The sequence below is a fragment of the Anopheles nili genome, chromosome 3, assembly GCF_943737925.1.
Source record: "Anopheles nili chromosome 3, idAnoNiliSN_F5_01, whole genome shotgun sequence".
NCBI lineage: Eukaryota > Metazoa > Arthropoda > Insecta > Diptera > Culicidae > Anopheles > Anopheles nili.
In genome coordinates this window covers 42,869,544-42,897,475 of record NC_071292.1, presented here as the reverse complement: position 1 = coordinate 42,897,475, position 27,932 = coordinate 42,869,544, and the positions used below count along the sequence as shown (strand labels likewise).

General features: G+C 46.0%; 4 protein-coding genes across 4 annotated transcripts; 3 read left to right on the top strand and 1 right to left on the bottom strand.

Annotated features, from left to right (window-relative positions):
- The first annotated feature begins 2,262 nt into the window (after positions 1-2,262).
- LOC128725342 (membrane-associated protein Hem) lies at positions 2,263-6,034 on the top strand. Its single transcript, XM_053819076.1, has one exon. The coding sequence runs from the start codon at positions 2,263-2,265 to the stop codon at positions 5,626-5,628; it is 3,366 nt and encodes a 1,121-aa protein (XP_053675051.1). The 3' UTR covers positions 5,629-6,034.
- An 871-nt stretch (positions 6,035-6,905) lies between these two features.
- On the top strand, positions 6,906-9,485 carry LOC128725229 (transmembrane protein 161B). Its single transcript, XM_053818954.1, has 8 exons — positions 6,906-6,910; positions 7,117-7,491; positions 7,573-7,652; positions 7,746-7,961; positions 8,046-8,162; positions 8,234-8,374; positions 8,448-8,832; positions 8,896-9,485. Exons 1-8 carry the CDS (start codon positions 6,908-6,910, stop codon positions 9,067-9,069), a joined length of 1,491 nt encoding a protein of 496 aa, XP_053674929.1. The 5' UTR covers positions 6,906-6,907; the 3' UTR covers positions 9,070-9,485.
- Positions 9,486-9,946: 461 nt separating this feature from the next.
- Positions 9,947-12,389, top strand: LOC128723625 (heat shock 70 kDa protein cognate 4-like). Its single transcript, XM_053817384.1, has 3 exons — positions 9,947-10,083; positions 10,345-10,551; positions 10,642-12,389. The coding sequence occupies exons 2-3, from the start codon at positions 10,347-10,349 to the stop codon at positions 12,387-12,389; spliced, it is 1,953 nt and encodes a 650-aa protein (XP_053673359.1). The 5' UTR covers positions 9,947-10,083; positions 10,345-10,346.
- Positions 12,390-15,779: 3,390 nt separating this feature from the next.
- LOC128725961 (uncharacterized) lies at positions 15,780-27,617 on the bottom strand. The gene is made up of 7 exons (XM_053819734.1): positions 27,269-27,617; positions 24,673-24,816; positions 23,845-24,006; positions 21,742-21,918; positions 20,158-20,721; positions 16,049-16,335; positions 15,780-15,984 (listed from the first exon to the last, which is right to left on the bottom strand). Exons 1-7 carry the CDS (start codon positions 27,615-27,617, stop codon positions 15,895-15,897), a joined length of 1,773 nt encoding a protein of 590 aa, XP_053675709.1. The 3' UTR covers positions 15,780-15,894.
- Between the last annotated feature and the right edge of the window lie 315 nt (positions 27,618-27,932).

The following is a 27,932-nucleotide window of genomic DNA, read 5'->3' as shown; positions in this document are numbered from 1 at the left end:
TGATTGTAAAAACATAACAAAAAATGCAACAAAAGGTTTTCATTTTCTTTTTTTGATTATTTTCACACGGTTACGTTTATTTCAAGGCAAAAATGTTTTCGTTTCGATTGTGCAATGCATGGAAATGAAGTATTAAATGACCTTGAATAAATTTATATTTAACGATTTGTATTTGTATATTTATATTTAAAATATATCCTACAGTACCTATACCTAAAATTAGAGCCAGGAAAATTTTTTTAATAAATAAACTGTCGTTTTCCTTTCGTTGTTCCTATTCTTTTGAACTTTTATGCACTTCAAATTTAATGCACATTGTTTTCAATCACTTTATTTTCTCTAATGGAAGTGGTGATATTTCTATTGTGATTGCTAGAGTGCTATCAATTTCCACAAGAGAACGATGTGATCATTTTTTTTTATTTTCAGGTTTTTCAGATACTCTGATTTCAAATCTATCCACGTGCATCAAAACATCGAAATATAGAACATTCGATAAAACATCGCATGCTAATAAAACATCGCATTTAAATGAAACTTCGTAATGATTTCAAACATCGCATTGTTCTTACCATGGACACACAATTTGCTCAAAATTTTTCTCGCTAGAGTGCGCTCCAAAAATTGTGTGTAATCTTTGTGTATATTTTCTTTATGTGTTCGGAATATTTTTGAAACATTTTTTTAATAAAAGTGGAAAAGATTTTTTTTATAAAAATCTGGCTATTTTAAATCCTATTACCATTTATAAATTTTTTTTTCCATTTCACAAGAAAAAAATCAAGTCATTGAAAGTTTAATAATAAATGTAGCACAAGCTCATTTATATCAGTAGACCAGTTGCAGTTGATATATACCTTAATTAACGTCTTTTTCTTTATTTTCTTTGTGAAATGGGATGTAACCTTCTAGCTTTGAATTCTTCAAAGAGTCACTTTTAATATATTCTAAGGTTGACCACTCCCTTATAGACTCGACTATCTAGAGTCATATGCCTGCCAGTGAAATACACTGGATACAACCGTCAACTTCAAGCAGCATCGATTGTGCGGTTATTTATGTCTGTGATATTTTTTTTTCAAACATTAATTCTCTTTTATTTCTGTACACTGGACAATTCTTTGAAGACGTTTGAAAGTGAAGACGATTCGTAAATGTTGTGACGTTTATTTGACGTTACAAGAGCCTACGAATAAACTCCAATAACAGCACATAAAATTACCTCAAAAATCATTATTTTTCTTTAAATAAGCTTACTGAAAGCTTTAATTTATAATCATAACATGTTATTATACCACTCGCGACCCTTTATTATAACCAAAAAATAGATTTCACTCGTCATCGTTTGCTCGGTGTGTGCTGCTAAACTTTTGTCCGTACCTGTGTCTAAATGACAACTGCAGAAGCGTCGCGATTGAAAAACCTGCGTTAGTCAGTTCGTCGAAAATATAAAGTGATTTATCTGCACAAGAGCCTCAAATCAAGCATTAATAGTGCGTGCAATCAGCCGAGGTAGGCAGCAACTCAAAGAATCAACACTAACCCCCATTCCGGTGGCGTGTTTTGCCGGTGAAAAAGTCGTGTAATCTCAGTGCAGCGGTATCGTTCGTGGACTCGCCCTTTTTTCCCCCTTTTTCTCACCCTGTCGTGCTCCCATTCTATATCGATGGGCGGCTTCCGATTGGAATGTTACACTATCTCACCCCGTAGTACGGGAAGGAGCAAAAACGTTGTGGATGGACAGTGCATCTATGTGCATTTTTGTGGACGATGCAACGTGTGGTGTAGAGTGAAACAGATGCTCCGTCGTGATCGTTCCCTCTCTCGTTCGTTTGCGTGTGATGCTCGTTTCATCTCCTGGTCGCGATAGTAACCACATTGACGGGGGTGACTAACAGGGCGTTATTTTCCTACCCATCCATCCATGGGCAGCGATAGGAGGGTTTGGATTCTCTCACCCCTAGAGCGTGCTCGTATGGTCCCGCTCGGTTGATTATTTAGCTTAATCTGCGCCCACCGTACCGTTTCCGTTTCGTTAACATTCCATCTCATAAGGGCTGTTTTTTTCCCTCTTCTCCTTCCTCTTTCCCCAGGCACAGTGCGGACGTTTCCGAAAGTGGCCGCAATTCACGCACGCAATGCATTAACGTAGCCCGAACACCGGCTACTTCACTATTTCCCGGGTGCTAAACACCCCACCCCGATTCACCAGCATCAGTTCGTCAGATCATCGATAAAACCCACCCACACACACGCACGCAAATGGCGCGCCAGCTGAACCCGAATCAGCAGAAGATCGCCGAGAAGCTGATCATCCTGAACGATCGGGGTGTCGGCATACTCACGCGCATCTACAACATCAAGAAGGCGTGCGGTGACACGAAATCGAAACCCGGCTTCCTGTCGGACAAGTCGCTGGAATCATCGATAAAGTTCATCGTCAAGCGGTTCCCGAACATCGACATTAAGGGGTTGACCGCGATCGCGAACATCAAGTCGGAGATCATCAAATCGCTCTCGCTGTACTACTACACGTTCGTCGATCTGCTCGACTTCAAGGATAATGTGTGCGAGATCCTTACGACCATGGACGCGCTGCAGATCCACCTCGACATAACGCTCAACTTCGAGCTCACGAAGAACTACCTCGATCTGGTGACGACGTACGTATCACTCATGATCCTGCTGTCACGTGTGGATGATCGCAAAGCCGTCCTCGGTTTGTTTAATGCCGCCTACGAGATGCAACACAGCCAAAGCGACCAAGCGTTCCCGCGACTCGGTCAGATGATCATCGATTACGACATGCCGGTGAAGAAACTGGCCGAAGAGTTCATCCCCCACCAGCGGCTGTTGTCGAGTGCGATCAATTCGCTCACGAAGATCTACTCGATGCGCAATCTGAGCGCGGAAAAGTGGCGCGAACTGCAGGTACTCAGCCTGATCGGTACGCCAGCGATGCTGCTGAAAGCGACCAAAACGGACACCATGTCGTGCGAGTACATATCACTGGAAACGCTCGATCGGTGGGTCATTTTTGGGCTGATGCTGCACCACCAAGCCCTGCAGCAGCAGGGGTTGGTGAGCAACATGTGGATATCGGCGCTGGACTCGAGCTGGGTAGTGGCGCTGTTCCGCGACGAGGTGATCTACATCCACCAGTACATTCAGACCAACTTCGAGGGCCTCAAGGGGTACGGAAAGCGCATCTCCGAGGTGAAGGAGTGCTACAACCAGGCCATCCAAAAGGCAGCACTGTTGCACCGTGAACGACGCAAGTTCTTGCGTACGGCGCTGAAAGAACTCGCGCTGATCATGACCGATCAGCCGGGTCTGCTGGGACCGAAGGCACTGCTCGTGTTCATTGGGTTGTGTTACGCACGGGACGAGATCCTGTGGTTGCTGCGGCATAACGACAACCCGCCCGTGGTGAAAAGCAAGGGTAAATCGACGGAGGATTTGGTCGATCGACACCTGCCCGAGCTGCTGTTCCACATGGAGGAGTTGCGCGCGCTGGTGCGCAAGTACAGCCAGGTCATGCAGCGGTACTACGTGCAGTACCTGTCCGGGTACGATGCGATCGATTTGAACTACAAGATGCAACAGCTGCAGGTGTGCCCGGAGGATGAGAGCATCATTCTGTCGTCGCTGTACAAAACCGTCACCAGCCTGTCGGTGAAGCAGGTCGAGGACAACGAGGTGTTCGATTTCCGCGCCTTCCGGATCGACTGGTTCCGGTTGCAGACGTTCATGAGCGCGAAATCGGCCGTCCGCATCACGGACTTTCCGGATCTAGCGCGGTTGCTCGACTCGATGGTGTTCCACACGAAGATGGTCGACTATCTGGACGAGTCGCTGGTGGAGACGTCCGATCTGTCGATCTTTTGCTTCTACAACAAGATGTTCGAGGATCAGTTCCACATGTGCCTCGAGTTTCCGGCCCAGAACCGGTACATCATTGCGTTTCCGCTGATTTGCAGCCACTTCCAGAACTGCACGCACGAGATGTGCCCCGAGGAGCGGCACCACATCCGCGAGCGCTCGCTATCCGTGGTGAACATGTTCCTCGACGAGATGGCCAAAGAGGCGAAGAACATCATTACCACGATCTGTGACGAGCAGTGCATGATGGCGGACGCGCTACTCCCCAAGCACTGCGCCAAGATCCTGTCCGCCGCGGCCAACCGCAAGAAGAAGGACAAAAACAAGAAGCACATGGACGATGTCCGGCGGCCGGGTGATGAAAGCTACCGGAAAACACGCGAACTGCTCACCACAATGGACAAGCTGCACATGGCGCTGACGGAGCTGTGCTACGCGATCAACTACTGTCCCACGGTGAACGTGTGGGAGTACGCGTTTGCCCCGCGCGAATACCTTTGTCAGCATCTGGAGACGCGGTTCTCCCGTGCACTTGTTGGGATGGTTATGTACAGCCCGGACACGTCGGAGATCGCTAAACCATCGGAACTGTTGGCGTCGGTGCGTGCCTACATGAACGTGCTGCAGACGGTGGAGAATTACGTACACATCGACATCACGCGCGTGTTTAACAATTGTCTGTTGCAACAGACGCAACCGCAGGATAGCCACGGTGAGAAGACGATCGCGGCACTGTACAACACCTGGTACTCAGATGCGCTGTTGCGGAAGGTCAGCGGCGGTAACATTGTGTTCTCGCTGAACCAGAAAGCGTTCGTGTCGATCTCACCGGAGGGCTACATTCCGTTCAACCCGGAGGAGTTTTCGGATTTCAACGAGTTGCGCGGACTTGCGGAGCTGATCGGACCGTACGGTATCAAGCTGCTGAACGAGTCGCTGATGTGGCACATCGCCAACCAAGTGCAGGAGCTGAAGCGGCTAGTCGTGCAGAACAAGGAAGTGCTGATGATCCTGCGCAGCAACTTCGACAAGCCGGAGATAATGAAGGAACAATTCAAGCGCCTGCAGCAGGTCGACAACTTGCTGCAGCGAATGACGATCATCGGTGTGATTCTGAGCTTCCGACAGCTGGCACAAGAAGCGTTGGTGGATGTGCTGGAGCAGCGAGTACCGTTCTTGCTGTCATCAATCAAGGACTTCCAGGAGCACGTGCCGGGAGGCGATCCGCTGAAAACCGTCTCCGAGATGGCGTCGGCGGCCGGGTTGAAGTGCAAAGTCGATCCGGCGCTCTCGAACGCGCTGAAGGCGCAAAAATCGGAACCGGACGAAAGCGACCACCTCAACATCTGCCTGCTGATGGTGTTCGTCGCGGTAAGCATTCCAAAGTTGGCCAAAAACGAAAACTCCTTCTACCGGGCGTCGCTGGAGGCGCACACGAACAACACGCACTGTATGGCCGTGGCCATCAACAACATATTCGGCGCGATGTTCACTATCTGCGGGCAGAACGACATCGAGGATCGGATGAAGGAATTTCTCGCCCTCGCCAGTTCCTCGTTGCTGCGGCTGGGCCAGGAATCGGACAAGGAGGCGATCAAGAACCGCGAGTCCATCTACCTGCTGCTGGATCAGATCGTGCAAGAGTCGCCATTCCTCACGATGGATCTGCTGGAGTCGTGCTTCCCGTACGCGCTCATTCGCAACGCTTACCACGCCGTTTACAAGCAGGAGCAGTTGATGCACTAAACGACACATCCTTCATCCTTCTCGCTCGCCTCTAGCACTAGCATGTTGAACTTTGTCTTCTTTTACCGCAAACCGAACTCTCTTCCGTGTATGCTAGTGCGCGTTTATTTATTGCGTTTGCGGGAAACCGTTCGCTTTCCACTATGAAGCATTTATTTAATGAAGCTAGCACGAATAAGGATCACCGTTGTGAAGATCCCACCACAGTTAGGTAAGAAGTTGCAAGCTAGTTTTGTCGTCGGACTAACGCTGCCTGTGCAAGAAAACACAGCCCTTCAATCACAAGTGGCATTTAATCGTAAAATGAAATGAGGACTACCAACATTAGCAAAAACATTACACCATGTAATCGTAATTCGTATGTCATTTGGCAATATTTCTGGTATGAAATAAAATCGCTAGGTATAGCTTATTGAATTAAGTATGTCTTATTTCATTCATGCTGCTTCGGGTGGGAATGGTAACTCAGGCTATGCTAAAATGCAAGGATTCTGTTTTCTCAAAATTATTTTAGTTTCTTTTACTTTATAATGATTAATTCTTACCCGTTACAGTTTGCTGTTGCCTTATGAATTAAATTACAATCAAACATTTTGGATAAGGCAAATTTACATCGCAGATGCAACACGCATAAATTTCGTCCAGGTTAGCTGCACCGAACATCTCAAAATTATATTTGAAATAGGTTTAAAATCAGTAATAAACAACTGTTCACGAGCTTTTTTTGTATCATTTTTAGTTAATAGAATAAACCGGTCTAAATATTGTGCAAGCGTGAGCGTAAGCTAAGACATCCGTTTCTCATGTGTTAAATTCTGAAGTGCTGAACCGAATGGTATATTCATTTCAACGATACATAAACAGACAAAATCGGCTGTTTACATGAAAGTTTCAACTTTGGGCAGACAATATTTATTTTAATGGGTGAAAATGTACATATCACTGCTTAATGGTCTATTAAAAATCCCAACAAAAATTATGTGCGGTGTTTAATTCTTTCAGAAACTCTCAAGTGTATCGGTAAACCGGGTTTTAACCCTTTTCTATCCCGTTGGGTATCGGACCAAATTCGTCAGCTGTCATTCGTGCGCATTAACAGCTGTCAACAACCCTGGGTTCTTTTGCAGTATTTTTACGTAAAAACGAGCCAGACCAATTGAGCGAAATTGTTGATGAAAACGTGCCGGTAGTGGGCGCATTTCCGTCCTACTGTTAGCTGATCCGTAATGCTGAGAAGCCAACATCCCTGACTTACAGTTGCAGGAAAGGATAAAACACAATGGTACGTAAATTCAAGGTTCTCTTTCAAAACACGAAAATCGGTTGACCTATTTTTAGCGAGGACAACTCTATAATTAGCGCTAAATTAATAGCTTCCTTGATACACTCGGGCGCCGCTACCGGTACCACCGGGTGGAGCTATACTTATGAATCTTGTCGATTAACATCCCTTCATAATGGTCGTTAATATCACTTCATACTTTTCAGGCACTTTTAGGCGCACAACTAGTCATCACGCTGATCATGGTCAGCGTGATCCAGAAGCTGAGTCCGCATTTTTCTCTAGCCAAATGGATACTCTGTTCCACGGGTCTGACCCGTTACCTACACCCAACGGACGACGAGCTCCGAAAGTTGTCTGGTGTACCGCGGGAAAAGAGCAAAGGGAAGAAGGACAAACGCAACGGTCACCATGCGAATGGCGAGAAATCGTCCACATTCCATATTCCCCGCAGCTTGGACATTCAGTTGGACTCGATTCCGATCTCGTCGTACGACATTGTGCATTTGCGCTTTTACACCGAGTATCAGTGGCTGGTTGATTTTAGCTTGTACTCTGTTATCGTATATATTACATCCGAGGTATGAAAAGCAGCTTGAAGATCTACAGAGCCTTCAGTTAAATCAAAGGTACAATGCGTTCGAATTTGATCTCTCTTGCAGGTGTATCACTTTTTCTTCCCGCTGAAAGAAGAGATCAACCTCAGCATGTTATGGTGCCTTCTGGTTGTATTTTTTGCATTGTATCCTTTTCAATTCTATCTGGCTCAATTCAATCTCGTTCAAATTTTATTGTCAATGCCCACGCTCCTTAACTATCAACCTTACCTCCACAGTAAACTTCTAGCGTCTCTTACGGTGCAGTACTTCAAAAGTGAAGAATCAATCGGCGAACGATCGACCTGCATTGTGACGGGCCTAGCTTACCTGTTGATCGCCATGATAATCTTGATCGTTCCCGAACAAACGTTAGAAGTTGGTCTGGATAAGGCGTACCATAGCTTTAACGCCAGTGCGTCGAGCTTCCTCGAGGGCCAGGGACTTAATTCCTCGTAAGCTAAACCGCACCAATCCACCAATGCTGCCGACAGTGGTCGACTTAATTTGATTCTTTTTTTCCTCATTTTCCCCATTAGTGGTCCAGCATCAAAGATTGTGGTGAAGTTTTTCATTGCCGTCAGCTGCGGCTTCCTCGGAGCTTTGTTCACCTTCCCTGGATTGCGAATGGCGCGAATGCACTGGGATTCACTGAAGTACGTGATCGTGGGAGAGGAGGATCCGTTTCAATTCAGTTACATGATACGCTGCTTTACTGTCGTTACAGGTTCTGCAAGGATCGCATTTGGTTAAAGTTTTTTCTCAACGTCAGCTTCGCTATGCCGTTTCTGCTGGTTCTTTTGTGGATCAAACCTCTGTCCCGGGACTATCTTACTGCACGAGTATTCTCAGGCATGAGCTCCCCGATGTAAGCTCGACCTTCTCGTACATGCGTGTGAAGGTAGATTTCAACATAATATTCTTTCATCTCCCCCTGGTAGACTTTCGACGGAAGCATTTGAAACAATGCGCCTTGGGGCGGTTGTTGTTGCAGTAGTTTTACGGTTTTTGCTGATGCCCATTTACCTACAAGCCTACCTCAATCTCGCCTACGATCGCGTAGAAGACCAAAAGAAGGAAGCCGGACGCATAACGAACGTTGAGCTGCAGAAAAAGATATCATCCATCTTCTACTACCTGTGTGTGGTGACGCTCCAGTACGTTGCACCGATCCTGATGTGTCTGTTCTTTGCGTTAATGTACAAAACGCTCGGCGAGTACACGTGGGACGGTGTGCTCAAGCAGTCGCTCCCGCTGGACGAGTGTTCCGCCGATCTCGAGTACGAAAAATCCATATTGGCTACAATCGCGCGGACCAAAACGATAGCGGAAGCTAACGATTTCCAAGGCATTACCCCCGAGGGTGAGCCTGTGGTGCCACTCGAGGAGAACATACTCAGCACTGCCCAAAACTTCCACATGTCGCTGCAAAACCTCAAGCAGGTTTTCACCAAAGAGGTCTACCGCGGGCTGTTTGGCTTTGCCACGTGGTGGAGCTGCTTCATCTGGTTTGCCGCCAGCTCGCTCGGAATGGTGTACCAGTCGTACTTTACCAAATCGTGAATGGCATCCACCTGTGACGAACACCACCGATACGGCGGGTGTAGCGCGGTTGTAAATAGCCAACAATCATCAGCCTCGTCCAGCCGGTTCTCTTCCCGCTTTTATCTAGATATGCATTTTTTTTCACGCGGCTTGTGTCCTGAGCCATGCGAACCTTTGTATCGTTCGCAAGCTGAACCTTCGCGTATCAGACACTAGTTTTAAACTTTCACTACTGTTTAGTCCCTTTTAGTTTTTCGGTTTTCATACTATTGCCTTTAAGCGACACCAATGCCTTTTTTGTTGTGGTATTTGTTTGTTTACGTAGATTTATAATTTATGCGTTTCCATCGCTTCACCGTAGTGATTCGAGTAAGAAAGTCATTAGGATAGAAAGGATTTTTTGAACTGTGTCAATAAAAAGTAAACCGTTTAGCTCTACGTATAAGAAAAGGGTGGTTTCTGTGTTTTAGTACGTAATTTGGCGAGGTTTTCGCATCTAAAATTTATACACCCAAAAGCCACGCGGTAGCTGAAACAGCTGTCTGAAGATTGTTTTCGAGAAACCGGAAGATTAGTCCTCAAATCTAGGTGCTCACACGCATTTTTCAACATAATGCGGTATATTCGATGGCATGAAATCGTATTATTTTCAAAAAGAAACAAAAAGTTGTACGATTTCACGATGCGCTCATCACCTCTCCGATGACGATCTTTCTAGATCCTTTCGGGAACGTCGGAAAATGTCTTTTTTTTTTCTTTTCAACTACAGTTTAAACAACCGTATCGTCACTATTTTCGTCACTAGCCCACATGGTAGGGCACGATTTTGTGACATAACGTACTCGAATACTATTTTAAGCGAACGCTCCGTGAGGCCCAGAGCTCAGTCGTCAATTGTTCATCGAACGGAGCGGAGTTTCTTCGTCGTAACGGACGCACGGTCTCGCCGGTAGCCCAAGAGTGCTAAGACCACGTGCTAATTGCAGTGCACCTATTCGTACGGAGCGGCGGATTTAAATTGTAACATCGGAGGTAAGCAAAAGCAAGTGAAAGTGTAATGTTAGTGGATCCTTTTTAATGCAGGGACCAGCATTTGAATTCCCCCAAAAAATTACCCTCCTATGCCAAATAAGACAGCTGGTTCTTTTTTTTTTGTTACTACCACCCTGACCTTTAGACCGGTGGGGTTCTATAATTAGATTTTTCCGGCATTCCGTGAAGCAACCGTTAATCATGAGTTTTATCCTTATGGGTGGGGTGGGATTTTCTTTCCATTTTTTCGTCGCTGCCCAGAAATGGCAAAAACACCGGCAGTGGGTATAGATCTGGGCACGACATACTCGTGCGTCGGTGTGTTCCAGCACGGCAAGGTGGACATCATTGCCAATGATCAGGGCAATCGCACGACGCCCTCGTACGTCGCCTTCACCGATACGGAGCGGTTGATCGGAGATGCTGCCAAAAACCAGGTGGCAATGAACCCGAACAACACGATTTTCGGTAAGTGCGTTAAGATCCCGAGCCGTGTTCGTGCACGAGAAAAAGGCCACGTAAAATTAACACCGAGCGCCAAATTTCTGCTTTTTTCAGATGCCAAGCGTTTAATTGGGCGCAAATTCGAGGACGCCACGGTACAGAGCGACATGAAGCACTGGCCGTTCGAGGTGGTCAGTGACGGTGGCAAACCGAAGCTGCGGGTCGAGTACAAGGGCGAAAAGAAGTCCTTCTTCCCGGAGGAGGTCTCCTCGATGGTGCTGACAAAGATGAAGGAAACGGCCGAAGCGTATCTCGGCAAGAGCATCGCGAATGCCGTCATCACCGTGCCGGCGTACTTCAACGATTCGCAACGTCAAGCGACCAAGGATGCTGGTGCCATTGCGGGTCTAAACGTGCTGCGTATCATTAACGAACCGACGGCGGCGGCCATTGCGTACGGGCTGGATAAGAAGGGCGTTGGGGAGCGTAACGTGCTGATCTTCGATCTCGGTGGTGGCACGTTTGACGTTTCGATCCTCACGATCGAGGACGGTATTTTTGAGGTTAAGTCGACGGCTGGCGATACGCATCTGGGTGGGGAGGACTTTGACAACCGCATGGTGTCGCACTTTGTGGAGGAGTTTAAGCGCAAGCACAAGAAGGACATCACGAGCAATAAGCGTGCGTTGAGGCGTTTGCGTACGGCGTGTGAACGCGCAAAGCGCACGTTGTCTGCTTCGACGCAGGCTAGCATTGAGATCGATTCGCTGTACGAGGGCATCGATTTCTACACGTCAATCACGAGGGCTCGCTTTGAGGAGCTAAACTCGGATCTGTTCCGTGACACGATGGAACCGGTGTCGAAGTCATTGCGCGATGCGAAAATGGACAAAGCGAGCATTCACGATATCGTGCTCGTTGGTGGCTCGACGCGTATTCCGAAGGTGCAGAAGTTGCTGCAGGACTTCTTCAATGGAAAGGAGCTGAATAAATCCATCAACCCGGATGAGGCGGTCGCTTACGGTGCTGCAGTACAGGCCGCTATCCTGCAGGGTGACACGTCGGAAGCCGTACAGGATCTTCTGCTGCTGGACGTGACCCCACTCTCGCTGGGCATCGAAACTGCGGGCGGTGTGATGACGGTGTTGATCAAACGCAACACCACGATCCCGACGAAGCAGACACAAACGTTCACGACGTACTCGGACAACCAGCCGGGCGTGTTGATTCAGGTGTACGAGGGTGAACGTGCCATGACGAAGGACAACAATCTGCTGGGAAAGTTCGAGCTGAGTGGCATCCCACCGGCACCACGTGGTGTGCCACAGATCGAGGTGACGTTCGATATTGACGCGAACGGTATCATGAACGTGTCGGCCATCGAGAAGTCGACGAATAAGGAAAACCGTATCACGATCACGAACGATAAGGGCCGGCTGAGCAAGGAGGACATCGATCGTATGGTGAACGAGGCGGAAAAGTTCCGTAATGAGGATGAGAAGCAACGGGACAAGATCTCGGCGAAGAACTCGCTCGAGACGTACTGCTTCAACATGAAGTCGACGATGGAGGACGCGAACGTGAAGGACAAAATACCGGACGCCGATAAGACGCTCATCACGGACAAGTGTGACGCTACGATCACGTGGCTCGACGCCAACCAGATGGCCGAGAAGGAGGAGTACGAGCACAAGCAGAAGGAGCTCGAGGCGGTCTGCAATCCGATCATTCAGAAGCTTTATCAGAGTGCGGGTGGTATGCCGGGTGGTGGTATGCCGGGTGGTGGAATGCCAGGTGCTGGTGCGGGACCCACTTCCGGTGGTGCTTCCGGTGCCGGGCCGACGATAGAGGAAGTCGATTAAACAACGCGGATTGGAATAAAATTTACCACCGTGAAACAAACGCGAAACTAAAAAAGCAAGCTGTCATTTTAATAATTCATTTTTATTTTGTCCTAAAACAGTTACTTTTTCACCGCACCACCAAACTGCGTTTTTCTGGTCTGGTGAGAAGATAGTATGTTTGGGGGGGGGGGGGGGGGCAGATTTTCTGTCGTGATTTTTCTTGCGTGGTTTTTACTTCCTTGACCTTGGGGCCTTTTACACAGCTCAAAAAAGGTTCGTATTCTCGTTATTTGTTTACCGCGGGGATAAAATGAAAAGCACCGAAAGAAAAACCAAAAAAAAAACAAAGCAATGCAAGACGCGTGGGCACACAGAAGCGTTTAGAGAAAAACGAGCTTAGCAAAAGCGATCAGAGTAGGCTTTGCTTGCACTTTCCCACAGCCTCGTGGAATTCTGCAAAATCCCATCCATCTGGAAGCGGTGCTCATGCATGCTCACAGTTTGTTTCGTATTGTTTTTGAGCAAAACAAAACAAAAAAACACACGGACACACTCAACGCTAAACATCGACGCGCTTTTGCGATAGCCAGAAGCGTATGCCCAGCGATGGGAGCAATGGCAACTACTGTGTATGGATCATGTCGCTAGGATCAATGTGTCCCCGTTGCGTGTTCCCTTAGTTGGCCATGCCTTACTGCAGAATTTTCCGGCAGTGGCTCACCGGCGGCTTGTTTGATTAGTTACTCAATTACTCAACCGTTGCTATCGTTTGACATCTGCTTTTTTTTCTTCGTGTTGCTTCGCATTGCTTCCAATCCCCTTTTCAGTATTCCAATTTGCGTTCCTCTTGCTCAACTATAGGTATATCAGTCTATTTTCAATATTAAAGTTACAATATCAATGCATTTGACGTGTATAGAAAGGGGGCGATCGTCGCCTACGCACCGCCGGCTTCGATCAGTTTTCGCTTCAATCGCACCACCGTCGACGAGGAGTACACGCTTCAAGAACCGACAGTACATCAAGGATTTGGTAAATCGTACTTTCTTTTGTGTTCACTTTTTTCTTTGCCTTATCAATGGTTCGTTTAGTGTCGCCCGCAGTAACATGCAAGCTATTTTGTAACATTTCTGCTCCGAAAGACGTTTTATGTTTTGTTTTGTTTTTTTTTTTAATTTCGCTTTTTTCCTCAACCAAACAATATACAAGAGATTTGTTTTCAACACGTATTACGTAAACGGTAACAAGATATCGAAAAAACGGGAAGAATCAAGCCCAGCGATTTGTTTGTTTTAAATACCGCGTACGGAAGAGTCGGTAGGAAGCATTTCAAGTGAAAACAATAATTTCTCGCAGCATTTTTCCTGCCACGGGTGCAACATATACAGGCGCGGATTTTCAACAAAGTTCCGCTATGAAGCTATAAGGGTTAGAGTAAAGTTGTAATTCACTTAGCTTCATTTTAATGGCTGATTCACGATTTGAACGCGCTTTACGTTTTGTAATTCCATCGTTGTCTGCAATCGTAGATAAACTAACTTAATAAAAATTATGAGAATATTCATGTAACTAATCGGGTAGAAGAAACAGTAAAATGTTAATGAATTTTCATAAACTAAACTTCGGGAAAGTAAAATCAAACAAGTCGTTTCAAATAGTTCATGAGAAGTATTGTAGACATTTCATAAACATCTTTAAAAAAAACCCGAATACATTGGAAACGAAGCATCACGGTTGGTAATACTTCGACAAGAGAGCAAGATGTACATGCATTATTAATCGCCTCTAGAATCGATATCATCACATTCGACGTCAACGGAACAGTTTCCCTTAATACTAATCGCTACTTGTATAAAGTAATGGTTGTATTTTAGAATAATTTTTCAATCAATTCGTCCAATCCGATTTCACTGCGGGAGCCGATTTCCCGTCGGAATAGCTTCCTTCATCTTCCTTCCTGCCACCGGATGTCTGGCTCGCCCTCAAACGTTTCTCGCGACCAACAAACGATCCTGAGAATCTTATCCATTTTTTTTATACGCCTAAGGCTGAGCACGAGTAATCAGTTGATGTTTATAAGTTTCTTAATATTAATACAACATTTAAGTCAACATGAACGTGCTAATTTTACTGGTTTCCGTTTAGGGTTTCGTTTATCTTGGGTTTGTCATTGCTGAAATAGAACGCTACGCCAATTCTCCCCGCCAGCCATTTGTTTTGTACAGCTATAGTAATCTGCAATAGATGTTTTTACCGATCGAGCTTGTTCGACTGCATAACATTTTGTCTTACTGCCCGCTGTGTTCCCACTATTGCTAACTGGGTTTTATGCGTTTGCGTGTCTACATAAAACCTATTGAATGTTTTTGTAATTAAACGGTTGCTTACGTAGTTGCTGTTCTAGATTATTATCAGAATCAATATGCGGAATGGAATGTGGATTTTACAAAAAGAGTGTTTTTTTTTTGAAAAAAGTGAAATAGAACAATTTAAAAATCGTTATCGCGAACGCGCGCACTGATTCAAAGGCTACAGCATAACTTTTTTTTTTCTTCTCTGCAACAACATTAGTAAAGAGGTTTTGATTTTTTGTTTGTTTGTGTTTATCATTGGTTAGCGTTTCTTTACGGTAGTTTAATGAAACTATGACTTTCCTTAACGGGAAGCGCAAAGAGCAACGAACCCTATCGAACCCTATCAATCCCTTTGCAGGCAGAGAGGGCCTCATCTTCGCTACGGCTACAGTGCGTTTAGGGGGTAATCATAAGAATGATTTGCTGAGGCCGTACTTTTTGTCCCAGTGAACTGCAGACGACTTGGGTTTGATTGGAAAGATTCGGTTATTTTTTGACAAACTTTCGTAAGAAAAACTAACCTGCCAGTTGACAGCTTGAATACTTAGTGATTAAATCTTGGGATAATGGGTCTGCGTTACAACAAAACAAACGTCTTCAATAGGTGTACGTCGGCGTATTGTATTAGAAAATGTCGCTATGTCGCTTGCCCTTAAAGGATATTTCGTTGAATCAATGCAACCATGGCCGTAGAAAGAAATGTGTGTGTGCGTACCCTTTTTCGCTGTATTGCTTTGACCGTCGTTATTTACTCTGACCAGCAAGCCATCTGCACGTTTGTGTGTATGTATCCTACTGAATGAAAAATGACAACTGCAAAATGAAGAAATCAATCGTAGTAGCCCGGAGCTAGCAGACTGTCAGACACTAGGAGCCCCATGTTTAGGCGTTCGGCTCCAAAAGTCAGCCTCACATGTCACAGGGTTGTTCTTGTTGAGTGGTTCGCGCGGTTGGTCAGTTTTGTTCGCGTCGATTCGCGCCATTCCAGTTCCTAAGGATTGTGGTAGGAGCAAAGGCTGACGACCCTCAAATGTATTCGTTTTTTGTGTGTGTTTTCGGGGTTTGGGTTTGCTTATCACTCTAAAAATTTCCATAAAACGACTTTCTATATAACATTTCGCCTACGAGCTCACGCCTAGAGGATCACGCGCTCCGGAAGTCAACATTTACTACTTCAACAATTCCGTGGAGCTACACGGCCCATCGAAACAGCCACCCGTACTGTCGCTAATCGACCGTTGGCTTAGGTTCGGCGAGAACTGCGAACGAAAGAGGAGTTATTTGCGTTCACTCCACTAATTGGCAGATGGTTGGCAGTGATACCTCCTGTGTTTCGTCCACCGACGGAAGTATGTCGTCGACTGAGTTAGGCGTCATCGGGCTAGGCGTCGTCAGAATCGGTTTATTCATAGGGCACGATATCACATCACCGATGATGATGTTCGGTTTGATCTTCTGCAGCTGCTGCTGCTCCTGGAGCCGCGCCAGGTGCCGTTTCATCTCCTGCCGCAGTTCCTTCTGCTGGATCTCCTGCTCGAACCGACGCATACTGTAGCTCCGCACGGACGAGCTGGTACTGTGCACGGAAGCTAAACTTGGTCTTCGGGAACCTGTGGGAACCGTGTGGCAAGATTCGAAAGAAGAGAAAGCAATTTCACCCCAATTACTTGGCCGTCCTCGGGAAAAATGTTCGCTTGGTTTTTTTTTTCGTTTCGTTTGCTTTTATGAGACAATGAGCCAAATGGCGGATGCACGGCGCGGTTAGAAACGGTTTGCGTTTTGCGCTTTGCAACCACCGGCAGCGATGGGGTTGAAGAAAAAAATTAAAATAAATAAATAAACGTACATTAAGAATTGATTGAGTGTGAAATGCTGACAAGCTGGCATAGTGCTACACGAAACGATGCATGTACCATAGATACGGAACGGAAGAGTTTTTGCAAAATAAATTATAATACAACAGGACAGCTTTTAGAAGGTGCGCTCTTGCAACAATCATCTCCTTGCAGCAGCTAGTGTCGATTACTGTACCAACGTTTGTGATCTTACGTGATTTTATTACATGAAAGGTGCACGCAATATTATTTTGTACATTCAACGAATGGCATGTTAGCTGAGATCAGATCGTAACAGACTCTCCGCTGTGATGAAAGAAGTAACATATAAATGCCGAAGAGATACGATGCGATAGAAAGTTGACAAACATAAACCTATGAATGCACGAGATGAGCAGAGGAAAGCTTCAGAGCAATCGATAGCAAGTCTAATAATTTAGTTCAAAAGACAAGGGCAAATTTCGTTGCGCCAAAAAAGGTATGAGAATAGAGAAAATTGAACCAAAAAAAAAATAGTCAAATCCATAGCATAGCGTTATTCAGTTGATTGATAAGCCACCGATACCGACAAAAAAGCATTATGAAGCACAAACATTCCACAGTTGGTGTTCCAGTTAGACAAGCTGACGATCGGTTTACAAGACGATAGACGATCAGATAGCAAGCGTTTCGTTTAGTCTCCTTCTAAATCACCTATAACGTGTTATGCTTGAAGCAATCATAACTTGCAGTGTTCAGTTTAAGTCGATGCAGTTTCTTGTAGCTGGTTTGCAAAATGCCTTATTAAGGTTACTCTTATGCAAATACAACATGTGTCGTAAGTCGCAAAAAAATTAACCCGAAAACAAAAACTAAAAGAAAACGAATTTTGCCAATGCTTTATTCTGGATCTGGTGTGTAATTTTGTGTCGATAAGCATTTGTGGGAGAAAGATTTGAATAAAACTTATAGCGCATGTACCATATTTATGGCAAGCTAATGGAAGATTGTTTTATAAACGGAAAGATAAAACCAAAGAAACTAACAAAGAACAGAGAGAAGAAGAGTAACTGGAACGAGGATGCGAGAAAAAGGTAAAGCATATAAGGATGAAAGCCAGAATAGACAATAGATACATACAAAATAAAGCCATTTCAAAAACCATGACAACAGCTTGTTGGATGTCAGTTCCATTACCAGATTGGTGTGTTTTTGTGTGTAAGATTAGGTAAATCAGTTCGCCATATTGCTTATATGCATGAAACACTGCTGAAATTAGTTCGTTCATTGAGTTGGAAAAGAAAAACATAAACTTACGCTTCCCTTTTTCTTTTTTTGAAACGGAAAAAAGTAGTAGTAAAGGACGGTTAATGATCAAACGCTAAGTCACACAACACAACTAATGTACATGTACACCCAAACAAGAAACAGCTAGGCACAACGGTAAGAATCGTACACACTATTGTTAAATGAGTTTGTCGGCGGTGTCTTACTACCTAGAATGGCAACATAGAAAAATGTGGTGAAGGACAACCGGTTTCAAACGAACAATCAACAACAACACAACACAAAGTCGCTAGGGAAAGGGAATCTCGTGGAAATAGCTAACATAACGCTCTCCTGCTCAGCCCGGAACGAAACATCCTTGACAATTGTTGCGGTTTAATCGACACGCGCCCGGGTGGTCCATATCCTGTCGGTTACGCGAAACAGCCCTCAGCCCATGTGCGGTGCTCGTTTGGCACGCAATTGCACGATTTCGAAAGCGGGTCCCAAAAACAAGCAATTTGCTCGCACGATTGGCAGGTGTGGGAAATTAGATTCGAAACGATTGGCGTGCTCACGATTTTTCGTTACGTTAACGAATCGACAAAATGTAGCTAAAATGTGATACTCCCTCGCGATACCATCGGCGGGCAGTAATTGATTGGTCGATATGACCGGTGTTCAATTTGCTTCAGATTTATACGTTTTCGGGTCACACTTTTATCTGTTGCACGATGGGTGTTGCTTTTGTGGCGGGGGGAAACAATTTAATAAATCGCATGTTGAATCTAATTTGAAAATTAAAGCAACTGATTGCTGTGTGTAATGCCGAGAGTATAAAGTTATCTATTTTATCGCACCATCGCAAATTCAAACCTGACGATCAGTTTGAATTCGAAAAATACCCTATTCTAACTAAATGTCCGTCTATGATAAACATATTACTTTTTTCGAATACCGAAAAATGTGATAATAAAAGTGGTAGTGATTTTTTTTGTACTACAACAGCTAATTTGTACGCATTCAAACTCCTGCACCGAAGGCTTCAATAACATTTATAAAATACTACTAAAAATGTACCAATAAGATCTATCTTTGGAATGTTGGAATGAATTGGAACTCCTAATTTTAAAAGAAATTAAAAGATTGAACACATCTCAATTTAACACCTTGTGTGCCATGTCAGTCAAAAAGTTACTGACGGAAAATTTGCAAGAATGCCATGTCACCCATTTTTGGGTTACGGCAAAAACGCTTCATTTTAAAATGCAATTTTTGAATATTTAGAACAGCTTCTATTCCTTTTTATCACATCTATTACCAAAAAGAAATACGAATGAACGCAAAGAAAGCCAAAAATTCATCACAAACGTAGAACGTAAAGAATTAGAGCCGGTGCAACCGAGGCTCTAACGTATGAGCAAGAATCGCTTGAATCGTGGCATTTTTTGCGCTTTCCTAAAAAAAAACGCTTGGCACGCAAGGTGTTAAAGCAAAAACAAAATCTTTCACCCATTCGTTCAAATTCCCCAATGCCCAGTGAAATGCGCGGGCTACTGGCGATCAAATCATCCCAGGAGCTCGTGCGCCAATAAATCGAAGCCTACTGCAATTGTAACGCCATAAGGACCATTTAACCAAATCGCTATGTGCTTAGGGCGCGATAGGGCGACGCCACCGTAGTAGGCTGCTTTCAGTGTGCCCCCAATGGGTCACGACGAACCCTGTGTTGCTCAGAAATCGAGTAGCAAAATCGATGTCACACTCGCACCCGTACCCGATGGGACGGTAATTTACCTGTGCCACCAACCTCGTCGAACAAATCAACTCCCTGTGCACGATGAATCGCCACAGCACGATTGCTTCGACCCCAGTACCCCACCCAACGGACGGACAGGGGATGGGATTCAGTGCGTGACGACACGGCACACTTACGAACACTCACACATACATTGGTAGAGGATGGTACAGCCAAAACGGATAGTAAACGTAACAGCAACATCTAACACATCGATACATGTACACTAGGCTCCAGGGGGGAGAGGTGGGGAAGGAAGAGTGGTGGTTCTGAAGGAAGATGGCGGCACAGTTGTGGTCAAAATCGTTCGATTGAGCAAAAGGGAGTCTTCTTCTTCTTCTGCTTTTGCATCTTCCTGCGACTTGGAATGAGAGCAAACGGTGAGGGGGGGAGGAAAATGGGAAGGCCTAAAGGAGAGCCTGGAGATGGAGGTGTGTGAATGTGTTTTACCGCAACGTTTGCCACCTCGCTTGCAGGAGTCGGCAGTGCGCCCAGCTCGATGCTGTCGTGCGGATCGTAGCTGTAGCAGTGATTGACGAACGGATCGGCCGTACCACGACCGTCCTCATCGTCGAAGCTCGAATCATCGTTGGTGGAAGCGCCCACGTAGTGATACGGTCCGTGATACTGGCCATTATTGCTGCCAACGCCACCGCTGCCGCCGGCCGTCGCACCATCGTCACCATCGCCAGTGTTGCCATCGTCGTTCCGGGCGGCTTCCGCATGATGGCCGCCGATGAGGGCGGTAGCCTTGCAAAACTTGGAAAACAACTTATTGTGCGTTCTGAGCGACGGTATGTCCAGGTAGAGCAGCTGCTTCTGGTGCTCGAGCTGGCGCTCGAGATATTTGGTCATATTGTCGTCGCTCAGATAGCTGCTGGGGTGCTGGGAATCGGTACTAGTGGATTTACTATTTCTAATTGCAGATATGTGACATGATACAAGCAATATGGCGGCAGATCGGGCCGCACCTGTACGGGAGGTCGAAACCAGGACGCCTTTGGAGCCGTGCAGCGGCGCACTGGACGACCGCCGATTGCCATAGGAACCGATGGAACCGCTCGAGCGCTGACTGGAACGAGATGACGGTCTTGCCGACTGTATTGTCAATGGTATCCCTGGTGATCATCGCACACGCGTGGGCGAAGTGTGTGTGTGTGTGAACCGTGGACGCCCCACATGGGTGTTGGTGGGCCGGGGGTGATGTGTGTTCGCGAAAGAGAGAGAGAGAGAGAGAGAAAGAGAGAGAGATAGCGTGAGCGGTGAACAGCATGGTCAGCATGAAAATAAAAGAAAAAAAAAGACACAGATCAAGAAGAAAATGGAGAAAGATGAAGTAAGGAGGAGAAAAAAGTATCGCAAACATATCGCACAAAATGGCAACGCATACACACACACACAGACGGACACGGAAACGGAAACGGAAACGCTTGGCAACGGAAGCGTACGATGAGGCATGATATCGAGGGTGCAAAACCACGTGGGCGTGTTCACAAAACGCAAGATAACTCATACGAACGGAGGAAAGGTGTCCAAAAAAAAAAGGTGTGCAACTTCACGTCACGGAAATGTTTGAAAATTGATTGGGAGGGAAGAACGAAAAAAAGCGAACCACCGGAAACGTCAAACGTAACGGCGCGTTGCGCTATCGGAAGAGGCGATTGATTTCTTTTTTTTTTCCACCCCAAAAGGGGGCACATTTTTACGACCCACCCCAGGTGAAAGCGAGACCTTTTGGATGGGAGTTCGAAAAATTGCGCACGGGTCACGCGGGGGGCATCGGAAATGCAACAAAATAACCCCGAAAGAAGAAAAAAAACAAAATGAAACGCCAATCGGCAACTGTAAATCCAACAAAAAGCACCCGGAAATGGGACTGAAATAAATCGAGGGTGAAAAAAAGAAAACCCCTCACGCCGTGGCAGGCCAAGGTCTTGCCAAAGCGAAAGGACACGGGCGGTGTCAGGATGAAGGATGGAGGATAAGGAGCGAAAAGAAAAACCTGCCGCACAAAGCGACGGAGCCCACAACTCGATGGCAATGGTAAAAATAGCCCCCGAACCGAACCGAGTCCGAACATGGGAAAGTCAAGATCTCCTTGGCCGGGTGTCGAGGTCCTTCCCGAGGTCCCACCGTACCTGTATCACTGGAAAATAGTATCGGCGGGGCGAGGTTCGCGTCACCGAAATGCCTCGGTCGAGGGTATTTCGTTTTGCTAAATAAATGCAGCACCATGCAAATGAGCCCCGCCAGCACGGCTATGCCGCTTGTGACGCCAAACAGCGTCGGAAGATCCGCAGTTATGGTGGCCAAGTCTGTGGATGGAAGGAAAACGGAAGGAAGATTAAAATGTTAAACGATCGCGGTGCAGATAGCCGGAACCGCAGCGCCAGGCCACGTCACATCGCCACATCGGCTCATTCGGTCACTTTGAGGGGCCACGGTTCATGTCCTGCGCGAGTATGTCCTTTGTGTCGGTGTCGAGCTGTCCTGGAGCGCTCACATACTAGCGGCTCGTGGGGTGCTGGCAGCTGTTAAACCGTACGGATTACAGAGATTTCGCTATTTCCACCAGCCGACGAGGGCAGCGTTGTTTTTGGGTCACTGCCAGGGCCTGTCAGTTGCAATGGGGGGGTCTATTTTGCAACGACCGGCAGCCGGCGCACGTAAATCGAACTATTATCGCCGGCCACGCTGTTTGCCGCAGCAGTGGGTCTTTTATTTTTGGCATAAATCAAACATCGAATATATCCGACAGGCTGCAACCATATTCCAAGCAGGAGCAGTTCTGAGAGGTGATCTTACATTTCGATACAGCTTTGAATCTTAGAAAAAGTATCCAATTTTTGGAACAATACTCTAGTGAAGTAATATCGAGTAGCACAAAATTGATGTTCAATTTTTGCAAAATTGTATATCAAAAAAGGAACTATTTTTTGGAAAATAACTTAACCCCTTCACAGTTTTGGTTTTGGCTGTTGAGTCTTCATTTTTTATGAGTACCTATAGATTCTCCGCCAATGTGTGAGTTGGCAGTTTTTTGTTTTTGGGCCATTCGTAATAGTTTTATAAATTATTACAACATTCTGACTTTGATGGAAGGAAATGCCCACCAGCCATGGAATATTTGAAATTACAGAGCTAGAATGAATGAATTACGATTTTTTAATAACCAAGTTTTACTAACAGTACGAGCAGTCCGTTCTTGGAATAAAAAATATTACTCAAGTGACGAGACTGCAAAGTGTGTGGTTCGTGCAGAAGTAAGTGCAATAAAAAGCTTCGCGAAGAAACTGATTATTATTATCGAACTCCGAATAGAGTTCTTTACTCCATGCCAATAGAAACTACCAAGAAACTTAAATAATGTTAAAATTACAAAAAAAATAATATTCATTGATATTGAAAACAACCAAGCAATTTTTGAATATTTTTCTGAAACACTAAACCGATTATCATTTTTAGCATGTAATCTAAAAAAAAACAAACTTTATATTTTATGAATTTTACAGCACGGTTTTCCCAAAATACAAATAAAATCAGGTAACAATGTTTTGACCCTTTTTTTTCGAAATAGAGGAACTGTGAAAGGGTTAATAAAGTAATGCAGATTGGAACATAATTAATGCATATTTTTCTATGCAAAAGAAACTGTCTTTAAAAGTTGTTAAAACTTTTAAGCGTCTCATCTATAGATAAATCGATCAAAAACAGTCTTTGATATTTGAATATTTTTTCCCCCGGTACGTTCGAAACAAGGGGTAACAAATTGAGTGTGGAAAGTTTAAGCCCATCTTTTAACGCTACTTACAATCTACCACACGGATCGATTATCATCTGCTTCCTTGCCATTAGTAACCGCTTTCAACGGTACACCGGCATGCTGATGATCGTGATTTCAGCCCCGGTTTGAAAGCCAACAAAAAAAAAAGCACCTCACGTTACCTTGACGAACCGGACAAAGCCGTGCAGCACGTGGCGCGTGTTGGAACGCTTTGCACCGCTTTGGTTCTGCATCGTGAATTTGCTATCACTCCACCGAGCAGTGACGACGGCAAACTACATTATGCGGCACAATCCAGCGCGTCCAGTCAGCCGTTATCTTTCTTTTTTCCGCGTGTGAAGCGAAAGCACGAAACAACAGGATCTCTTTCGTCCTTATCTGCGGCGGCAGGACACGGCGTGTGGCGTGTGACGTGCAGACAAAATAAGCGGTTTTGGGAGCCTTGGGAGCAACCTACCTTGTGTGCAGAAGACACGTTTCGTTGGCTTCGAGTAGCTGACCGAGTGGAAACCGGGCGCACATTGACAGATGGCGTTGTGCACGATCTGCACACACATCGCATGCTCGTCGTTGTAGATGCAGGTCTGATGGTAGAAGCATTGTTCCCCAAGTTTTTTGGCTGATATAGGGGGGGAGGGAAAAAAACAAACAAACAAGCATAAGCTAGAAATTTCATACACCACATTTCACGGTGTCTCTCTCTCTCTCGCTCTCTCGGACACACACGCTTTCTCGCACTTTTCGCTATTGCAATGCAAGGACACACACTCAGGACGTTGGTGGAGTGTTTCAGTTTGTCAGGAAAACATTTGTCCCATTTGCCGCGCGATGTTGAATCAATGTTGATCAACAGAAACACGATCCCCGGGCACGAAGTGGGAATCTGCCACTGCCAACGGAACGCGCACAAAGTGGATTCGAACGCTGTGAACCCAGTGTGGTGGGAAGGTTTCGTTTTCCCTCTGGCTTTTTTTTGCTCGCTCTGTCGCTCTGCTTTGTGGGTAATTTGAAAATACGCTGGCCTTCAGCCAAAGCGGTTGCGGCTCATAAAACTCGTTTCGTTTCGTCCTGCGGTCAGCTCGCCGCAGTGGTCAAACTAAGCGGTTCTAAGGCTGGCGATGAGAGAACAGAGCGAGTGCGAGAGAGAGAGAGAGGGACGACCGCAGAAAGGTGAAAATAAAATAAATGGAACAGGAAGGCGGAAGCATTGGTGCTTCCGGTTCCGGGCGTGTTTGTTCGTGCCTTGAAGAAGGTTGACCGCGCCGAGGCCCTGTGGAAAACTTACGCTTGGCACATCCTTTCAGTATACCAATCAGCACGACGTAATCTTTCTCGCAGCTGCAGGTGTTGGTCGTAGGATCACAGTACACGTGATGAAGCTTAGCGTGGCACGTAAACTCGCACGGTGCCCCGACGTACATTCCCTTGGCTGGAAGTAGAAAAGGAAACCAAAAAAAAAAAGAAAGAAACATACAACAAGTAAACGAAACAGAACACACACACAGGCGGCAATTAATCGGAAAAAAGGAATTGATTGCGTCGGTGGTGTCGGGGGCCAGGATTTGTCACGTATCCGAATGCTGATCGGTTCCCGGATATACCATCGCCCGCGCGCAATTTGCTAAAACTCTATTTATATCCACCCACGTTGGCGTTCGTCGCACAGCACGAAATATAATGCCATCATCCATTATGAATCTGTAAACAAACTGTCTGTGCCGCCATGTCGCGGTGGACAAATAATCTGTCACCTTACGTAAGACGCGCAATGTTCGAAGGGGGGCGTTGTAAAACAGCGCGAAATAACCCATAATTTTGTTTTTATTATCTTCTCGGCTGCACGTGGCTGCACCCGTTGAAGGCACGCTGGACGGTTGCCAGCGCTTATGGGGTTGCAAAATGTAAGGAAGAATTTGGGTCAACTATTACCAAATGGGGCGACCACGGGAGCAATATTATCGGCACTAATGTGTGGCATTTTAGAGCGACCGGCGTCGTTACTTTTCTGGGAAGTTTTGGCAAAAGCCAAGGTACTTCCGGCGGTGGTAACACGGAGCAAACACGGAACTGGGTACAGTTACAGCTAGACAGCTGCCAACTGCACGGGTTGATGAAAAAACAAAAAAACCAAATGGATTGTAATCTCTCCCTGTGTTCGAGAGCATCGGAGTGGGAAAACTTTTCCAATCAATGAACCGTTCAAGTGCTCCACCGATTGAATGATTCTTTAATGATCACGTCGTTGCCATCATCCACGTCCATTAGTCCAGTAGTCGGAGTTCCTGTTTTTTTTGTTTTTGCGCGTGTTACACCACCAAAAACAAGCGTGTGAGCAAACGTCGAAATAACAAGCGAATGAAGCGTCCCGTTTTAGCTGACACCGCACGCGTTCCTCCCTTAATGCGTGAAAAACCACAAACAACGGTGGCAACTTCCGCTTTCCTGTTCAACACGCACCAATAAAGGGCAATCATTAGAAGCGATCAAAGCACGATAAACCAGCAGCAGCAGCAGCAGCAGCCGGGTTGGTCAGCTTTCCCGCAAGGAGACGGTGTGGGTCACCACGGGACGCATCGTTTTCACTACACCCCCACAATGGGGTGTGAAAAGTTGAATCCTCGTGAGAGAAATTTCATGAACCGGAGTTTGTTTCATCGGCCGGGGTCGTTGCTTGCTCTTGCACTCACGCTGAGTTGGAAATCGACCTTCTTCCCATTTAACCACTTAAATAGAACTGTCGCAATCCATCACCACACACACACCCACGAACACCGGATGTATTGATTTTGACAGAACAATTTACATCTTAAATTATGCCACTAAAAATGTCTTCGCACATGCTCATCGCAATTGTGAATGTCGTGGCTTCAGTTCATCGACCCTTTTGGTACGTGCCTTATCTGCTAACGCACGGTCCAACAGTGCTGAACCAAAGGACAAAGCTCCGTTTTAATGACCATAATACATTTCACGATCCTGTATGGTTGGCAAAATACCTGTAAAAAGGGAAGGCATTTGTACTTTCGCGTAGGTCCTTGCGTTCCATTAGGCGGTGTGTTTCTGCTCATGCTGCCCACGGATAAACAGCATCCCAAAATGAGGGCATTAATTTTAAAACCAAGTGCTACCAGCGGCGTACCAGCGCTTACGCAAATATCTTTGCTTTGTTCCCAAGCGGAAGCATTTTGCGTGACCATATTAGAGTGGATAAAATGTCAAAATAATGATAAATAAATAAATTTGTCCCGCATCGCTATAGCTTCACGGAAGCGGTTAAATGTGCTAAAAACGCTTGTTCAGTTCGAGCGATCGCACGTGTCATAAACAATACACGATTTTCCAACCCGAAAGGGGTTTTCTTCTCGGTAATTAATTAAATCAAAGCTCGGTTCGTAATAAATATGCAACCGCTTTTGTCACACTTCACTCGTTCCGTGATCGCCCGGTCCGCAGCATGCCATGACCTTTTTTTTTGGGTTTCGCAGTAAGCCATGCGCTTCTTTGATGTAGCAGCTAGCAGGAAATGTTATTTCCCCTTTTCAAGGAATCCCGGAAGTATCCCAGTATGTCTCCGAATCGTCGCAATAAAGCCGCGACGGTTTCACGTTTCGTGAACGAGCCAACCACAACCGTGAGCATAAATTAGATTATTTTTCACAAGTGAGCGCCCACGAAAGCGTAGCTTTATTGGATTCGCGTAAGATGCGCGAATGCGTCCCGACGTATTGACACGGCGCCATTGAGCTGCGACAAAAGGCTGCTTTCGGCGGGCTGTACAATTCAATTTCATCCCCGCTGGGTTACGGATACGCAAAATGAAATAAAGCACACTGAATTGGGTTTCCACAGAGCTTACTTACGGCATCCGCGCGATGACTTACCCGATTTATTGTTCACTATATCGTACTCGTCGACGTAATCGTCGAAGTAATCGTCGTCCTCATCGTCAAGCGGCGGGGCCACCATTTCCGGTAGCGGACGCGGTTTCACTGCCAGCGAGGTGATCGATTTGGTGCCGGTGTGCGTTTCGATCGCCAACGTCACCGGCAGCATCTTTATAAACACGTACGACAGATAGAGCAGCGCGAAGGACGACTTCCGCAGGATTCGGCTTTTGTACTTATCGCTAATGAGGGTGTAGATGATCTTATGGTACAGGAGGTGTTTCTGCTTTTGGTGCTGCTTCACTGTACATCCCCAGACACTGTCGGGGAAGAAACTCACTATCATCTTTGATGGATTACACCAGTCCGGGCATTGCGTGATGGCAGACTCATTTAACAACGCATGCAATCTTGGGTGCTGGCTGATGGTGCGAGGCTCCACCGTACCGATGGAACTCGTCTCGTTTCACTTCGCACTGCTGCTTCTGGCGCTGGTGTTCACGGCAGGATGTGTGTGTCAGTTCTAGCACTCGGTCGCAATGGCGCCATTTTTCACATTCCTCAAATAACTGCAGTTGTGCGGTGCGTTGGGTCGCGGAGAAACCTTTCCAAAACCCCGGAAGGTGGAGCCTTTTCTTAACTATGTGCTGTGCTTTTTTTT

Coding starts and splice junctions, on each gene's coding strand:
- LOC128725342 (XM_053819076.1), top strand. CDS start 2,263: ATGGCGCGCCAGCTGAACCCGAATCAGCAGAAGATCGCCGAGAAGCTG.
- LOC128725229 (XM_053818954.1), top strand. Junction 7,492..7,572: donor TCGTATATATTACATCCGAG/GTATGAAAAGCA, acceptor TCTCTCTTGCAG/GTGTATCACTTTTTCTTCCC. Junction 8,833..8,895: donor TCGCGCGGACCAAAACGATA/GCGGAAGCTAAC, acceptor CCACTCGAGGAG/AACATACTCAGCACTGCCCA.
- LOC128723625 (XM_053817384.1), top strand. CDS start 10,347: ATGGCAAAAACACCGGCAGTGGGTATAGATCTGGGCACGACATACTCG. Junction 10,552..10,641: donor CCCGAACAACACGATTTTCG/GTAAGTGCGTTA, acceptor TGCTTTTTTCAG/ATGCCAAGCGTTTAATTGGG.
- LOC128725961 (XM_053819734.1), bottom strand. CDS start 27,617: ATGATAGTGAGTTTCTTCCCCGACAGTGTCTGGGGATGTACAGTGAAG. Junction 24,007..24,672: donor ACTGAAAGGATGTGCCAAGC/GTAAGTTTTCCA, acceptor CCCCTATATCAG/CCAAAAAACTTGGGGAACAA. Junction 16,336..20,157: donor CGACGATGAGGACGGTCGTG/GTACGGCCGATC, acceptor CGGTTCCCACAG/GTTCCCGAAGACCAAGTTTA.